This window comes from Staurois parvus, unplaced genomic scaffold (genome assembly GCF_062004578.1).
Source record: "Staurois parvus isolate SC_StPar_1 unplaced genomic scaffold, SC_StPar_1.0 ptg000031l, whole genome shotgun sequence".
Lineage (NCBI taxonomy): Eukaryota > Metazoa > Chordata > Amphibia > Anura > Ranidae > Staurois > Staurois parvus.
Genome location: NW_028317827.1, coordinates 7,324,550 through 7,343,366, shown reverse-complemented (window position 1 = coordinate 7,343,366; position 18,817 = coordinate 7,324,550). Strand labels below are relative to the sequence as shown.

Here is an 18,817-nt window from a genome sequence, read left to right as displayed (position 1 = left end):
TGGTAAGATGGGAGTAAAGTCAGAGATGCCACCAACCGTCACCTAAATCTGTCACCCTGACAGTTACTACAACCTCTGTGCTGTTGCTTTAAGCCAAATATGCATACAAGGGCTCCAGCAGTAGAATGTAGACCTCCCCTTCTCCTCCCCGTTCAATAACAGAAACTTTCCAGTACAAGGTTTTTTTTTTAATCGTTATTGTGCAAGTGATAGCAGACCTTCGGAAGCCTGGGAGTAACGTGGCTTATATTGGTGAGCTACCAAAATCTTACATATTACTCCAGGCTATCACAGCTGCATCCATCAGACTGTCACCTACCCTCATCACCTTCAGGCACACCCTGAAGACCCACCTCTTCAGGGAAGCCTACCCCACCCTCACCTAACTGCTGATCTCCTCCCACCACTTCATTCCCCACAGCCATTTCCTCCTGTACCACTTTCCCCTCCCTCCTAGATTGTAAGCTCGAAAGAACAGGGCCCTCGAACCCCTCGTGTTTTGTATTGTTTCTGTCTTGTCTCATGTTCTGTCCTTCTTGCTATTGTACAGCGCTGAGCAAACCCTTTGGCGCTATATAAATACTGTACAATAGTAATATAGATCTCAGGACAATGCATAGTATTGACAATACAACCAGAATACTACAAGTGCTACAAGGCAAGAGCAGAGGACTATACAAGGTACTTCTAATGTTTCTCTGCTCTGTGGTCTGCAGTGCTGCTGGTCAGTCTGTTCCTGAAGGGGATGGTAAGTGAAGCTTGTTGATGACAGTAATGTTCTCAATGTACATTAGTATTCTTAAAGTGTATATCCTTGAAAAACTTTGTTTTTTTTAGTTTTATATAAAATAGGAGAGAATTAGAACCACTGCTGAATTTTATTGCTATCTGAGGCTCCATGAGATCGGCTACCCCTCGTTTATTGTCAAGGTGGCAATGGTTTCACCAGATCCCCATCGAAAACAAGCACATCATTTATTTGTATTTTTATTTTTTTAGTAGAGCAGGGAAGACTAGAACCATTGTAGTTTTTTGTGGTGTCTGTATACCTGTTGCAGATTTATTTTTACTTCACGTCTGGTGAAACCATTGTCACCAGGGTGGGAAGTGAGAGATTTCCTCTTAAGATGCCAGTAAATACCCAACTGGAGTTTTTAACTCCTTCCCCACTCAATCCAAATATTAAATATATATATAATTTGCAACTTTCATACCTATGCAGTACTGAAACCCAATGTTGCACCTAACTATTCCTTTTTGCATCAAATTGGGGTGCCCTGCAGGGGCGTAGTTACCATGAGGCAAGCAAGGCTTTCGCTTTGGGCAGCCTTTTTCAGATGGGAGGTTCGGCCTCCTGGAAGAAGGGACTCACATGGCAGGTGACAGAGGATGGAAACCAGGCACTGCCCAAGCTCTGCCATGGGATCCAAGAGAGGCTGCTCTCATTCTGGAGAGGTGCAGTTTAGTGCTGGAAGAACATATGTCTTTGTGGCTGCAGCAGGGATGGCCAGTTGTTTCGTTTTTTTTCTCTCGGGGGGGGGTCCAATCTTAGCGTTGACTAAGGCAGCACAAAAACCAAATACACCACTGGTGCCCTGACCTATTATAGTGTGTTCACTGTTAGGCGGGGAGCTGTTGAAACATGCTGGTACTTTAAGACATTTTGCACACTGAGGCTTTTAGTTGAGTACAGGAAAGATAGTTGCAGCATTTAGCCCCACTACAGGCAGCCTGTCAAAGTCTAAGGTGGGCTATTGTTGGACGGGGCTAAACGCTTTACTGAGTTGTATTGGTGTTTAGGGCCCAGTCCATTCAAGAACAAGATTCTGAAACACAGGTCTACTGCGTTCCAGAATCTCACCCCGGAACAGACATGATCCTAAATGTGAGTGTAAGAAATGTCCTTGCCCAATAAAATATATATTTGTAGGAAATATATGCAATTAATTTACTGTATATGGTATTAATATGAGGTATGGGCCAAAGTATTTCAGGAACTTTTCCATCATTGAAAAGATTGTCCCCATCTCTCAAGAAATTTGGTCTTTCTTGTTGTTGCCTTTGTTGATATGCTAAAGCCAACTGTTGGTTTTATAATTAAGATCGCCCCTTTGTCTTCAGGGTGTGGGTGATGGAGACCAGCTAATAGGTCGTGCTGTCTCCATGAAGGGGTTATAACTTTGGTATGCTAAGCTGGCTGACTGCTTATCCATGTTCATGTGTTGATTAATAATATTCATGTTATATATTAATGTCCATAATATTACATGTTTAATCACCCCCATTTTCTTACACGGTACAGTGTTCAGCCCTGTCTAGCTGCAGCCTTCAAAAGACTTTGGGGCTGGACAATGCACTTGTCCCTCCTGGGCACACTAAAGCACCAAGAGGGATGCACTACAGATGAAGGGGCCTTACTATTGCTGAAAATGTACAATGGTTTCCCTAACGCATTCTCAAAACCCTTTATAGAGTGCTAACATTATGCAGCACAAGTAGACCTACCATTTCAAATAATGGGAACAGGCCACACTCATAAAGAGCCCTAATTCTAAAGCTTCAGCACCTCCTGGTTGTGTTAAAGGTTAGTCTACCTCATCCTACCATTTGTCGATGGCCGGTCCCCTATCATAGGAAATAGGCATACTGTACATGGAAACCAGGAGGGAATAGGCAAGACTTCTGCACAACCAGTAGGTGATAAAACATGACAATTCATGTACACCACGATTTTGAGGACGCCCCATAGAGCTCTTGTAGTCTTTTGAAGGTACTTTAGATTACTGTTTTTATGCACAAGGTAAATCTACAACAGCAAAAGGAGGTAGCCTGGATGTAAAATATTTGTTTCCTTTTCATTTTATGTGGATCTGAGTCAGATTTATCTTTTAGGAACAGTTTTGAACTAGCCTTTGACTTTTTCAGTTGAACCTTTTATTTCAGTGTTTACTAAAGCTGAGTCTTTCACAAGACTGAGAGTGACCAAAGTTGATGTGAAGTTGCTGCTGCTATCACATTACACAATATGTTAATTTCCTAACATGTAGGAGGTGATCTATAAAAACTGAAAGAAAGGGAAATTCTCTCTGTTGTCCATTGAAACTCATTATATTCCAGCTGCTATTTTTTACAGTGAACGTTGGAAAAGCAACTGCTGGGATCTAGTTTGTTAGAATTCTTTCATGTAACTCCCTAGACACAGGCCATTTACTATTAAAGCCGAATTAAATTGTTACTAAACCCACAATCGTAAAATCAGTCTGTATATGCAGTAAAGCATGTTTGTTATATTCATTGTGGAGCCTAAGGAGTTAATCCTCTGCATTGTGTAAAAAGGCTGTTTGATCCTGTCTTCTCTGATCCTCCCTTTCTTTCTTTCACTGTCCCCAAACCATCTGCTGATAGTACAGAGCCCTAGTAGGCACTCTGCACATGCTCAATTTAGTGTGTATGACTAGAAACGTTTTTTTATTATCTTGGGAGGGTGCATGTGATCAGCACAGGGCCAATCAGCACTGTCCAGTTAGAGGTTCAGGGGTCATGCAGCATCATAGAACAGTGACAGGAGAATGAAAACTCCTCCTACAACAATAACCAGTGCTCAGCCAGACATTGATAAAAGTCACAAGACTGCTATATATGGCTGATGAGAAAAGGTATTTAGCAATTTATATTTACTAAAATAATTGCAGTTCTGTGTACTGTGGGAGACCAAATATAGTGAATGCAGGGTCCTGGGTTTAGTAACACTTTAAAGTGGCAGATATTTACTTTCCCTATCACATTCTGACATCTGTGAGGTTCTTCATCTATGCTGTCATTTTGTCCCTGGCTTCTTCTGGGTCCTGGTCTTCAGCCATTCTGATTGGCTGGCATGGGATGACGTAACTCTCGCGCAAACACTGGTACTGTGCCAGAAATGTAAACCAAGCTGCAGATGTCAGGCCAGGAAAAAATAGCGCACTCTCACACCTGAATTGAACTCCATGCCCTAAGCTGATGAAAGTGATGATAATGCCATACCTCTAGTTCTAAGAGCATCATTCAAAGTCCTTTAATTCATAAACAAGATAACATGGAGCAAAACAGGCAATGCGTTTTGGGGATTAAGAGTTCCCCTTCATCAGAGCTAAGGTACTCCATGTGTGTGAAAGGCTGAATGTGGGGCTCTATAAGGATATAAAGTAAATGTTTGCTCAGTATTCATACTGTCTGTGCAACAAAATGTATTTTGGAGGTTAGGAGAAGCTGCCCTTCATCAGGACTTAGGATGCTGCAATATCCATAGAAAGCTGGACTCCAGGCTCTCTAAGAAGAGGTAAATGTTTGCCTGGTATTTATAACAAGAAGCATCTGCCTGAGCCCTACACGGGTAAAAAGGAACTTATTTTATCCCCCAAAATGTGTTTGTTGTTTTATTAATGAAATGACTTTTACTTTTGGCTCTGTAGGACCAGTGGTGGGGTGCTTAGTCACACAAGAACCTCAAAGAGGTATTAAATCCAAAAGCAAACATTTATTATATTTCAGCTTGCCAACTATTAGATGTGGTGGCTGCATTCATGTTCTTTTTTAAGCTTTCTTTCTTATCTGGTGATCTGGCCAGTAAGTCTGTTGTTTTTCAAAAGAACAAGCTCTCTTGCAAGTTTATCAGAGACAAACCATTCAACACTGACAGGGGCTTACAATGATCAGTTTTATTTGTGTTAAACCTTTATCCCTAAAGGAAAATAACATGTTTACTGTAACTGCTTACAAAGTGTTATCTGGAGTTTGTTAGTGTATTTCAATCTGCTAGTACGTCTAACACTGCCCTTCCCCCAGACTGACAAAATGTGCTCCTTCATTCAGAGTGTAGGCATTCTAATATTACTGACCAGATTAGCAGGAATAAAAGGGAGGAACAAAGCCTAAAAAGAAAAAAAGAAAACCAATGCAGCCACCACATCTAAGGATTGGTAAACTGCGATATATTACATTTTTGGTTTTGGCTTTAGGTCACAGAAAGGCTGATGTCACTTTAGAACCCCCTAACCAGAACCATTGAGCTTTACAAATGAAATCGCACAAAGTGATATATCTCAGTCCAGGATACAGCAGCTCCCATCCAGATCCTTCAAACATTATGAAACAAGGACAATTGGCCCCTTAGGTTGAAGCCTCTGCAGCCTTTCCACAAATATCTGTTTAGTTTCAATGGGCAGTGAGGATTCTCTTACTTCTCTTCAAGTTTTGGATATGAGCCACATTGGGCTTTCTGCACTGACCTGTTCTTTTTAGAATTATTTCTTTACATCCATCAACTGAAGGCAGACTTTCAGGGAAGGTTGAAATATTCTTGGTGGCTGGGGGTATGTAGTGCCAGTTCTTAGAAAGAATACTTTGATTTATGTGTCCTAAGGTTGTGTTCTCTTCTGCCATTACACAGGGTGTTCAGCTCCGATGTGGGTCCAGTTCAACAGCAGCTGTTACACAATTATTTATGTTACACAGGAAAATTCACTTGATCTGGATCTTGCCCATGAGCTTTGCAAAGGTACTGTATATATAATGAATATATGTTGCCTCTGGGAAGAGTAGAATAAATATTATTTTGCTTGGAAAAGCAGAAAAGAAATGATTTGATATGACCTCAGGCCCCTCATTCCTCCCTGGTTTACCAGTACAAGGATTGAAATGCTGCATGAATTTAGCCGATAAAAAATATTTTTTGGAAAAAGCTGCTGCTGTGGGCAGCACAGTGGCTAAATGGTTAGCACTTCCACCTGGCAGTACTAGGGTCGTTGGTTCAAATCCCAACCTTGGCACCACCTGCCTGGAATTTGCATGTTCTCCAAAGACATGCTAGTAGGTTAATTGGATCCTGTCTAAATTGTCCCTAGTATGTATGAATGTGAATTAGGGACCTTAGATTATACGCCCCTTGAGGGTTAGGGGCTGATGTGAATGTACTATATATATATATATATATATATATATATATATATATATATATGTAAAGTGCTGTGTAAATTGATGGCGCTATACAAGAACCTGTAATTAATAAATAAATTAAAATTAAGCCATACCTTGCTGTCAGAGCCTCTCAAATCAAGAGGTGGGTGAGATTTAACCTGAGGCAAAGCCCTCTGGCTGGCATTATATGACCTAAGACCTTCAACAGTGTCTTCCATCAACTGCAGGGGTGGAGAAATGGCACTAGACCTCCAGGGTGGTTCTACGACCCGCCATGTAGATTTGGTAATGTGCTGTGTTTTATAATTGGGTAGGAAGCTTACATACACACTGTCTTCCAGAGACAGATCCTGTAACAAAATGTGTGAAATTAACATATTTGGTCCTTCTTTGCTTCTGGCAAGTGAATATTTTTGTAACACAAATATATGCGCCTTTTTCAAATGTCACCAAATGGAAGGTAATGGGATTGCCAAACTTTTGCGGATGTTAGGTTGCTTTGTTTCTCGTTGAGTCTCCTGGGGAGGAAGTGAAGGACAATCTCCAGAGTGCAACACTAATAGAGGTTTTGACCACTAAAATTAAAAGTTTGAGCTTTAAAGCTTTAAATATACTTAGTTTTAATCTGTACATTTAATGTTGGGCTCAGTATATTGGCTGCTTTGTTAAATATATTTTTTAGAAATTGGTGCTGATATTATAAGCATTCAAAGCCAAGAGGAAAATGTGTTCTTACTGAAGATGTTCCAGACGAAATGGAAGGGACCCGAGGAGATTTTGCTGGGCATGTCTTATGATGCTGATGGTAAGTAAAGAATTTATTCCTGTTATTTGATCAGAAGCTCCATACCACCCAAAAAACAGCACCAACTGCTAACAAATTTGCCCAGTAAGGTAGTCTTATAGTTGTAAAATCCAAGGACATTTCACAGTCATAGTTTTTAAGCCCTTGGCTTTATTTAATGTACGTGGTAATATCAAGCAATGCAACATTACCCGGTAAAGTCCAAACGTACTTTCCTCAGGGCTGTCTTTAACGCAGGCAAAAAGGGGCAGCTGCCCCAGGCTCAATCATTGTTGCAGGGCCCAAAAGTAGCTGAGCTGTCCCTTGAGCCCACGCTGCCCACAAATGGTTGATAAATTGATTTGGCTATTACTCAGGAGATGAGGGCAGAATTGAATGTTGGGGGTGCTGGTGAATGGTTGGGTGTTATGTCTGCAGCCTGTGTGGTGATTGGCCAGCTCAGTAAGGTATCAATTCCGGGCACCCATTCACCATGTCCAACAAGCCACAGACCATCGGCTCGCTGAAGAACTTCTTCGCCGGTGGGTTCGATGGGGTGTTTCTGGTGTTTGCCTGACATCCTCTAGACATTATTGAGGTGAGACCATTGGGGGGAGGGGCAATGCAGGGGTCTATGGAGGGAAGAGAGGGGATACTGTGCAATGATGGGGGTGAGAGTTCTGTTTAATGATGGGGGTAGTATGGGGGAAGAGGTCATATGTAATAATGGGGGTAGTATGGGGGAGGGGGCCCTGTGTAATGATGGGGGTAGTATGGGGGAGGGGATCCTGTGTAATAATGGAGAAAGGGGATCATGTGTAATGATGGGGGTAGTATGGGGGAGGGGCTTGTGAAATGATGGGAGCAGTATGGGGGAGGTTTCCTGTGTAGTGATGGAGTAGGGAGGTCCTGTGTAGTGATGGAAGTAGCATTGAGGAAGGGGGTCCTGTGAAATGTGAGAGCAAAATTGCATGGGGGGGAAGAAAATGTTTGCCCTGGGTCCAATCAATATTAAAAACGGCCATGACTTTCCTTACCTACTCACCTCTGGCTCCAGGTCCTCAGTGCCATGCACCCTGAACTTCTTGGTAGTAGAACACACTCCCTGTGCCATTCAAATGTACAGTAAAGCAGGAACAGCACAGGCTATTGTCAATCAGTAGCTGTAGGGAGGAGCAGGGGAGTGGCTTCCTGCCAATGCTATGGGATTCAGTGGACGTAAGGAGTCCATATAGCCATGTGGGAGCGCATACACAAGAGAGACTCCATAAGTCCCTGTAAGGAGATGGAGTTATCAGATTTGTTTTTTTTTCTAAGTAGGGTTAGGTGTGGCATTAAAGTGACTGTAAAAGCTTGTGTTTTAAAAATAATAATGTTATACTTACCTGCACTATGCAATGGTTTTGCACAGAGTGGCCCTAAACCTCCTCTTCTAGGGCCCCCTCCAGCCCTCTTGGCTACTACTCATCTGTGTCTGCCCCATTTCAAGCACTTTCTATAGGGACAGACAAGAGGGCTCTTTCCTGATCTGGGCTGTATGTGTCTATTGACAAACACAGCACAGCTCGGTCTGCCCCAGCTCCCTCCTCACAGAATTTGATTGACAGCAGCAGGAGCCAGTGATTCCAACTGCTCTCATTGAGTCTTGTGAGGAGAAAGCAGAGCAGTTGCTCTTGGGCACAGCACTAGATTGAGATTAGGCTCAGGTGAATATTTAGGGGGCTGGGGGAACATGAAAGGTTTTTACCTCAATGCAGATAATGCAAAATGCTAAAATAAAAATTAGCTTTTGCACCCACTTTAAACCTGAACTAATCCAAACTAACCTAATGCTCCACTGGAAGAGTGTGAGACAAGGTGACAAGGCAGGATCTCAAATGAGAGACAGGGACAGAGTGATATCACCGCATATCAGGAATCAGGGGAATCAGGAAATAATTTTTTTCCCCGCAGGAGCAAATTGGATTATGCTTTGCTGGGGTTTTATTGCCTTCCTCTGGATCAACTGTGGGTATAGGATTATAAATTTTTTTTTTTTAATGGTTGAACTGGATGGACTTTTGTCTTTTTTCAGCCAGACTAACTATGTAACTATGTAAGTATAAAACTATAACAGGATGTGCCTTCACAAGGTCCTTTGTGGCAGGATTACTTCAATTCCTGCATGGCATGAAAAGTTCCTTGTATGATTCCACACATATCCTAAAGGTGTTATCACTGTCTAGTTAATCAAACACACTTTTCCCATTTCTGAAATGCATGGTGTAAAAATATCTGATATCTCTTTGACAGATGACACTTTGAAATGGTTTGACAAGTCGGCAGTAACATTCACTAATTGGAAACAGGAGATCACCAATGAAAATTTGAACACCTGTGTGAAAATGAACACACTGACCGGAGAGTGGGACTTCACAGAGTGCGATCGCTTTACCGAATCAGCAACATTGTGCAAAACAGTACTGCGTATGTACAAAGAATCTGATCATAACCATCCGAGAGATTGTTATAGAGCTAAGTGATCAAATATATTTAAAGGGAATGTGCCACAAACATTAACCTCTTGGCGTCGGCCGCACGCAAATGTGCAGCCTACCGGCGTCTGGGCCTTGATGCCGAGTAGCTCTTACTGTGAAGGAACCTTTCTGTGTTTGGAGATTAAATTTCTTGTCCTCCAGACATAGAGTGCCCCCTTGTTCTCTGTGATGACCTCAGGGTGAATATCTCTACACCGAGTTCACTATATGAACCCCTGATGTATTTATACATGTTGATCATATCCCCCCTTAATCTCCTCTTCTCAAGAGAGAATAAATTCAGTTCCTCTAAACTTTCCTCATAGCTGAGCTCCTCCATGCCTCTTAACAGTTTGGTTGCCTTTCTCTGTACTTTCTCCAGTTCCCCAGTGTTCTGTGAATTGGTGCCCAAAACTGAACTGCATATTCCAGATGAGGTGTTACTAATGATTTGTACCGGGGTAATATGATATCTCTCTCTGGAGTCTATACCTCTTAATACAAGAGTGGATTTTGTTCGCTTTAGAAACCGCAGCTTGGCATTGCATGCCATTATTAAGCTTGTGATCTACCAGAACTCCCAGATCCTTCTCCACCATTGATTCCCCCAGTTGTACCCCCCCTCCCCTAGTATGTATGATGCATGCATATTCTTAGCCCCCTAGCCCCCAAGTGCAGAACCTTACCTTTATCAACATTAAACCTCATTTTCTTTCTGAGTTACTAATTTAGCACAGTTATGAACATTAGAAGTTGTGACTTACCTGCACCCCCCTTTCTGTATGCTGGGTCCAGGTCAGTGACAGAGAAAGCCCATGCATGCAGAAATGACCTTGTGTGAGCTCAAATCGCTCAGTCGTAGACTAGTTTACACATAGCTATTGACTCGTCTTATAATAACCCTGATGCTTTGTGATTACCCCAGTGCTGTCACATTAAGTGAATTACACGCACCTCCATACCAGAATGGACTGGGTTGGCTCCACTAAAAAAGGGTTGGTTCTCAGCAGACTATTGTTAGTGTCTGTTGGAATAGTTTAGGGAAAGCTGAAAGTGTGTGTAGGCTAACTGAGTTGCTATACGGTGCTATATTGTTATATTGAGCTACATTACTATGAAGTGCAGTGTGGTGAGCTACTCATTCAGCTGTTCCCCTTGTGTTCACAATTAGACACATAGAAGAGTGATGGCAGAAAAGAGACCAAATGGTCCATTGAGTCTGCCCCATTTTTTCTGTTGGTTCAAAGACCCAACAGAACTTTTTAGGACTATCAACTGTAGCTGTATAGCTGCTTCGGCCCTCCGTGCAATGTTGTATTTTTAATTATTTTTTTAATTTTCTTTTATGTTGCATTTAACCATTTATTTTATTTTCTGCTAGATTAGAAGAATAATAAGGCTGGTGTTTAGTGTTTTAGGGTTTACATTTCAACGTTTGCAGACCATTCCAGGGCTCTAGCACTAAAAAAATAGTTTTTATCTCTACAATAATGCATTCTATTGTTTATTTCAAGATAAATCCTGCCTTATCTTTCCCTCTTATATTGCAGCCTGAACAAGCTGTTTACATACTGTCTCACCACTGTACAATATTTGTGGCTATTGTCTCAGATAATACCTTCTGTTTATTTCAAGATAAAACCTGCCCCCTCTCTTCCCTTAAATTGCTGCTTACCCAAGCTACCAATATATTGTCCAACCATTATAAAATAAATGTGGCTATCATCTCCCAGATAATACAATCTATTTTTTATTGATAGATAAAACCTGCCTTGTCTTTTATCTATTCACTTTGCATTCAAGTGCTTGCAGACTGTCCTGGTGCTGGCCAATTCTACACCAATATTTTCTTTGTCTCTCAGACCTTTTTTTTTTTCTCCTTTGTTTTAGCCTCCCCCCCCCCCAGATGCCAAAATTCAAAATTCCTGCCTTAAAGCGGTAGTAAAGTCCACTTTCTTTTCTTCTTTTTATTGGCCGCCAGGTGGGTTATGCCATTATGTGCTAGTATGCACAATGGTAGTTTTTTGCTTTCTTCCACGTCTTTCAGGTTTTGGTTGCCATTTTAAAGCATGTGCGATCATGTTAGCTGAGCAGCCTATCATTTTCTACACTTCTTTATATGTTTTCCCCTCTCCAATCAACTTTTTAATCAAGATACGCTGTTCTTCTGAACAATGTCTGGAACGACCCATTTTCCTCAGAATTTCAGAGAGAAATGCACTGTAACCAGCATGTACAACATTTGCTGCCTTCCTTCCATAAATAAGGGCAATAGTTGCCACCTGTTTTTCAAAGAATGAATGACCCCACTAATAGAACTCCACACTGCTATTATTTTGAACATGCCCCTTTCAATTAGTGATTCAATTACACAGAATCAGCAGCATGCATGTCATGACTGTTGGGTCTGTTGGATTTCTATTACTCTACTACACCTGCTAGTAAATTATCTGCCATGTAGAAATATCATTTCTATCATTACCAAAAACAGTGATTGATCAGGTTAGTGATGTCTGACTGCTATTATTTTGAACACAACTGTACATACCCTCAAATAAAACCTGAGAGTGTGCACTTTCAGCCCATACCCATTATATAACTATAGCTTGAATGTGTTTTGGTAAATACCTGGAAAAAACTAAAATTGTGCCTGTGTCCAAATATATATGGACCTAACTGTATATGTACTGTATATATTGCATTGTGTGTATTTAGCCGTTTGCCTGGAGTCCAGCTCTTATATTGCTTACTACTTTGCCTTATCACGTGAGCCTTCATATCTAACCAACAGAATTAGAATGCATGATCCAGTCCAGTTACCAGTTTGCCATAAATAAAAATCATTAATTTAACTATTTTTATTTCAGGGCCCCAAGAGGACAATAAAAATGGTAAGTATTTGCCCATTGCAGTGTGTTTATTCATTCCATGCATACTACTAAGCTAATGTGTAATAATTGTCAGGACATCCCAAAAGGTAATCCTAAGTGTAAAAACACAGCAAATGAATTTACTAAAAAATAGGGATGAGCCTAAAGTAGTACTAAAGACTGAACATGTTTATTCTATGCATTAGGTACAAAATCTCCCATTATTTGTTTCGTCCCCTCCCCCTCTGTAAACATACCTGAGCCTGATCTTGAACCAGTGCTGTGCCCATTTGTAGTGGCTCTCTCTTCTATCTGCTCACGGAGACATCACTAGCCCCTTCACTTACATGGGCAGGAATACCAGAGGGAAATGTCTTAAAAAGAAAACTAATGCAGCCCACACATCTGAGGACTGGAAAGGTGATTACATTTTTGTACACCATACAATCTCCTATACATCTACCATCAACCAATATCTGATAGAAATGGAATGCATGGTTTAGATCTGTCCTTATATTACACAGTATTAGTAGGTAAGAGAGTACTGTATACACAGGCTGTACAGATTGTATTGTATATGGCCAGCTTTAGCGAGGGTCTGATAGCATTACCTATTGCTGTGTAAATGAGACTCTGGGCTTTCTCCATCATGTTGGGCAGTTGACCAGTTATACAGTATAAGGCATCTAGTGTGCCAAAGGGGATCAGTACCAGCCAATGAGAGGCTTTTCTTGGCTAACACGATCACATGACAAACCACTGGAGGGAACCTAGAGCCCTGGTTACCGATGAAAGTATTTCAGACATTCATTTAATTTTTATTTGTAAAATTAAGCAGAATTGGTACATCTTTTAGTATAAGTCTATGTTAGGATTGTAAACCCTTACATACTGTATACCCAATGAAGTGTCTAGCCTCGCTAATACACAGAGATGCAACAAATCCTCCTACATAAGTTGTACCTGTTTATCTGCAGCCAAAGTGTAGAATTCCTACAGCTTGTCTGAGCTTTCAGAAAGAAGGGGGTGCCAAGCTGAAATTACACACTGCAAAGCTCAGTGATGGGAGCTCTGAGAGCTGATTGAAGGGAAGTGACAACCCCCCCCCCCCCCCTTCACACAGGGACAGAGCTGAGGCTGCCAATCACAGGCTGCTTGCTGGAGCTCCATCACCTATCACCTTTTGGTGTCAGGAAAACTTGTCATAAGTGACTCATGCAGATAGCAGAGAGAAATGAGACTTGGGGGAAGATTTACTAAAACTGGTGTACCCAAAATCTGCTGCAGCTATGTATGGTAGCCAATCAGCTTCTAATTTCAGCTTGTTCAATTAAGCTTTGACAATAAAACCTGGAAGCCGATTGGTTTCTATGCAGAGCTGCACAAGGTTTTGCTCCATGCAGCTTTAGCAAATAATCCTAGTGCTCTGGCTTGATGACAAGTACACACTATAGAGGGATATGCCTTGTTCATATTTCATATCAGAGGTTTACAACCACTTTAAGGGATTTTTTTTTTTTTTGTAAACGGCTGCTTGCTAAACAAAGTGATTCTGTATATGGAGCATTCTCCAAATGGTCCCAAAGTGATGATCTTAATGTGAAATATTCTATTTTAGGTCAGCAAGTGCTAATAATTAGCCTGGTCATTGCATTTGCACTAACTGTACCATCACTTCTGCTGCTGTTATTTATTCTGCATAAGAGAAACATGTTACCCTCTGGATTTCCATCAAGACATCTACCAAGAGCTCCACAGGTTCTCCCATACAGTGATGATGATATACTGGTGGACTCAATGGAAGGAGAGGACAGTGCCTAAACTGGACACCTTTGATATGATAACAGTCCCCAACAATCATACCAGAATCTTCAACAGTATTGTAACAACTTTAATGTGAACCAGTACTTTGCAGGTTCATTAACCCCTTCACGCCTAAGGGTAAAACAAATCTAAATGGCTAAGCACAAATTTGCAATGTTGACATGTGTTAGTAAAACCGTACATATCATCACAGCTACTTTGTACATCCAGATAGATTATACCTAGTTATTTTTCAGGACAAATTGGGCTTTCATTTGGTGGTAAATGGTAATGGAGGTCTCCTGGGTTTTTTTTTTTTTATTTTTTATTAACAAAAGGAAATCTGGCCCAAAATAGCTAAATTTTAAAAAATTTATTTTTTTACTGTGTGTTTCTTGTTACTACCATAACCTACCACCAAAATACATTCTCTAGCTCTTGACGATCGCAGTGATACCATATATGTGTATGTTATTTGTGCCCAGACACAATACTGCACATTGTTTTATTTTTTTTATACCTAAAACACACTGACACCAAAATATTTTTCTAAATCCTGACCTTTGACCCTGACATATTGACCCAAACACTTACCCTGGCACTGAACTACATCAAACCTTGATTTAGGTATTTAATCCTTTTTTTCCCCCTCTATGCCAGGAGTTAGAGAGATACAATGCATCTCTCTCCTCCATACATAAGCAAAAACACAAGGGGGCCAGGCTGTACAGTGACTGATCACTGTAATAGCCAAGGAGATGCTATCACACCGATCATGTGTCCTGGAATTGGGAGTCTCAGGTCCAGATTGTTAGAACGGGACCCGGGGCTCTCGGTGACACCACAGTCTTTGTGCTTGGAGCGCGCTGTGCGGCGCAATCCCAGCAGAAAGCCAGGTATGCAAATATGCAGCCCCACAAAAAAAAAGCCCAGTTCTGTGATGCCACATATTTGTGTTAGGTCAGCATCAAGGAGTTAATTATTCCACTATCCACTACTTCTGTTACTTACCATTCACACACTTCCCTGTTTACTGAAGAAGTCTGTGTCAACCCCAAATCAGACCAGTTAGAGCTTACACAGGGCTAAGGACCCTCCCCAACATGAGAACACGCAGACCCTGTAATTGGCCACTCAGTCATATAATGTTGTCATGGAGGAAGAGGAAAGATCGCATGTTCCACATAGCTTGAAGAACTGGCTATTTCAGTGGGCAAATGGAACAGCAGGGGAAAGTAAGTAGAAGTGAAGGGAGCTTATCAGGTGAACCTTTTACTTTGCCCTGAATCAACAAAGCACAGGTTAAGCCTGGGTTCACACTATACAGTATGGTACATCTCATGTACTTTATACAGGAAATCGCACCACATTCCTGTGCAAATGTCTGTGCGGTGCAAGGTGCAGGACCCTTATTTAAATCCACACCTGAATCACATCGCATGGGTGTTCTCACCCATACGATGCGATTTCTGGCAATTGTATCACGTTTTGCAATCTGTTTGGGGGTGTCAATTTATCATTGACTTCTGCATCAGATCACATGAATGCAATTGCAATGCGGTGCGGGAAACACAGGATTTGCATTGTTTCCTGCACCGCATGGGTGTGAACCAGATCTCACTAACAATGACAGTTCTCAACTCCATGAAATGATTATTTACTCCAGACAAATAAAAAAAATATAGAATTTCAATTCAAATTTAGTTAAAATTTATAAATACAGTTATATTGTTATTTGTGGCCACCACTGGAGACTTTAGTTCAAAACTATCAAACAATTCCTATATCACTTGCTTAAATAGATAGTAAAAAAAAAACACAGCATGTGGGAGTCATGGCTGCAGCATTGACCTCTCAGTGGACGGCATGCTGTCCATTGACAGCGCAGTGTGCATGTGCTAGTGACATTACTGGCTGCTACTAAGGTAAGTATCTCCTAAACAGTGCATGTTTAGGAGATGTTTATTTATACCGCAAGGTAAGCCTGTAACAAGGCTTACCTGTAGGTACAGTAAACAAGGGGACTTTACTACCACTTTGAACCCCCAGAATAAAGAAGGGGACTATGTGGGCACCAGTATTCAGTTGTTGGTTGCCTGGGAGAATTGATTAGCAAGCATCAATAGGTTAAAAGAAACCCATTGAAATGAAAAGATGGAGGCTGCTATTGATTACCAAGCATATACTGCAGTTTTAGGAAACAGGTCAGCAAGGAAAAAACTGGGCCCCCTGCAGGTTTAAATCATAATGTATTAGTATGCTCTGCATACTGGTACATTATGACAGACTTGCCTGCAAATGGAGCCTTCCAGCGCTGTGCTGTCATGGCTCTCCCTGGTCCCCGGCGCTTACATCTCCGCCGGTCTTCCTTCTGGGTTTCGGATCTTTAACTGTTTGAATGACTGGGCTGTGGTGATGTCACTCCGGGCATGCATATGTCACAGCGGGCTGTAAATATAGTCTGAGCTGCACATGGGCAGTTCAGGTCACATTACTGTCTGACAGGCAGGGAGGACATTTATAACAGAAGAGACCCTAGAGGTCTGTTTTGTCATAAAGACCCTACCTGTCAGTTGTCTTTGTAATTCTTCATATTACAAAGTGGTGGTCATTATGCAAGCTCCCATACTACCATACTCATCTGAAGCAAGCATATTTTTCCTAAACTCGGAAGGACACAGTCCATCTATCATGGTTTTTATTTCCTTGTACCAGGCAATGCATGTATTTTGTTTATGCATCCTGTACTGGGCATTATGAAGCATTTCTATTAAGCTGTATTTGTAACTTGACTCTTCATAGCAGCAATCCTATTCAACAAGTCCTTGGTAGTTGCTTTGGAGGCCATATTTGGACCCTGCCAGAATGAAGGCTCCCAACTGTTCCACAAATCCTCCACTCACATAAGAAGCATCATTTCATTCATGAAAGAATAGGGACTGATCGTGCTCTGTACACAAAACATTTATTCAATATTTAAAATGACAAGTCAGTGCATATACAGTGCTATGTACAGCACATATCAAAGACAGGCAGACTTGTGTCATTTTAAATATTGAACGTTTTTACTACATAGAGAGCACTATTAGTCCCTATTCTTTCATGAATGAAATAATGCTTCTTATGCGAGTGGAGGATCCGTAGAACATTGAACCTGTGAAGAGGGGGGGGGGGGGGGGGGGGTACAAGCGCATGTGACCCTTGAGGAGCCATCATGGTCTAGTCTGGAGGTGAGCATATATTGTTCATGAGAGGTGTATGCACGAGCAGCACTGATTATCTGTTATAGAAGACATTGGTGCACGGAGATAAGGGGACACATGGATAATTTGTTAGTACACATGGATAACTGTGTGGAAGATCGTACTACTTTAAACTTTATTTTTTGAACTTTATTATTTTATAGTGAAGGTTTATGGGTTGCACGACATCTTTTGCTGCATTATTTTCTTTGGAATTCTTACCACATCCCCAAGGCACAATTCCTATTATCCCACACGGCAGTCCTGGAGGCTGTATAGGATCCGGGGCTGGGGGCAGCTCTATTAAAAAGGTAACTGGCTAATGCTCAAGTTTAAAGACCGGTGCTCACCACAATAGGAGCTGAAAAAAGTCTTAGTTTGGGTGTAATAACAGAAGACTGCGATTCCTCAGAGGCAAGCTCATCCAGTAAGGACTGGAGTGATTCAAAACCAGACAAGAGTCCAGTGATGGCTCAGAGACAGAATCTGGAGGGTGAAGTACAGGAGTATGTGTTTGAGTGACCACAGAGCTCAAACAACTGAGGAATTTGTGCCTCAAGTCATGCATGACTATAGTAAGAACCTCCATGCATTCAAGAAAGGAATAGGGAAGAAGTCAAAGATAGGAAGGACTCTAGGACACAGATTCCAAGAGAAACTGAGGACACCTGTTACAGTTGGACTATACCCTTAAGCTGGCCATACACGTGTCGGTTTTCAGCTGAGAACATTCGTAAGAAAAGTCGTACGAAAATGCTTTGCACATTTGATGAATGTCGTTCAGAAATTACATTCATTTTAAAAATCGAATGTTAAAAGCAAGAGACAATTTTTGAACAATAACCACTTACACTGGCCAAAAATTTGTTTGATCGAGATAAGGAAATTTTATTTCCTGCCCCTTCAAATTTTCTGGTCACTGCTGTCGAAAACAATCAATTTAACCCCACTAACGATTAGAAAATCAAACAAATATTCTTGAAACAAGAATTTTAGTTTTAATATTTTAACTATTTTCCTCTGTGTTCTTTGTAGGGGCAGTGGTAGATGATGTTCTGAAGTAAAAGGACCTTCCCTTTTCTCCCTTCTCCCCCCCTGACCAACTAGAAGACATTCCCTCCTTTCCCATCCTCCCTCCCCTCCCAGAAACTGTGGAAGGAGACCCACATGACCAGGCTGTGCTGGGTCCTTGCGACAGGCAGGAGCCTCAAAATCACCTCTCCTGGTCCCCAGATCCACCAACCACACAGGACCCCCTGTCTCCAGATCTTAGTGCAGCGACACAGTCGGGCAGAGGAGTCAGGTAAAACACCATTACTTGGCGGGTGCAAGAACTCCTACCCCTGCTGCCAGAGATAGCTATGCTCACACTTTGTTGTAACTGGAAGGGGCAGGTTCTCCAATGTAGACATTACACCGATTGGATCCCCTATGTACACTGATCTGTATGAGGACCAAACGGCTCTGTACTATTTGTAAACCAAGTTGTTAATGGGTACACTGCCCACTAACAACTGTTGACACGCAGTAGCAGCAAGCTCACCACTCTGCTGTTCAAGAATGGTGATACAAAAAAGTAATGATCAATTGAGGGTACTTTCTTACAGCTTCCTGGATAGCATTGGAAGCTCAATTGATTTCACATGT

The 18,817-nt window shown here is 41.6% G+C and overlaps 1 protein-coding gene across 1 annotated transcript; it reads left to right on the top strand.

The window, feature by feature from the left end:
- The first annotated feature begins 235 nt into the window (after positions 1-235).
- CD302 (CD302 molecule) lies at positions 236-14,141 on the top strand. Its single transcript, XM_089659888.1, has 6 exons — positions 236-748; positions 5,429-5,536; positions 6,638-6,760; positions 9,032-9,205; positions 12,123-12,146; positions 13,744-14,141. Exons 1-6 carry the CDS (start codon positions 613-615, stop codon positions 13,944-13,946), a joined length of 768 nt encoding a protein of 255 aa, XP_089516014.1. The 5' UTR covers positions 236-612; the 3' UTR covers positions 13,947-14,141.
- Positions 14,142-18,817: the final 4,676 nt, after the last annotated feature.

Coding starts and splice junctions, on each gene's coding strand:
- CD302 (XM_089659888.1), top strand. CDS start 613: ATGCATAGTATTGACAATACAACCAGAATACTACAAGTGCTACAAGGC. Junction 5,537..6,637: donor TGCCCATGAGCTTTGCAAAG/GTACTGTATATA, acceptor TATATTTTTTAG/AAATTGGTGCTGATATTATA. Junction 6,761..9,031: donor CATGTCTTATGATGCTGATG/GTAAGTAAAGAA, acceptor TCTCTTTGACAG/ATGACACTTTGAAATGGTTT.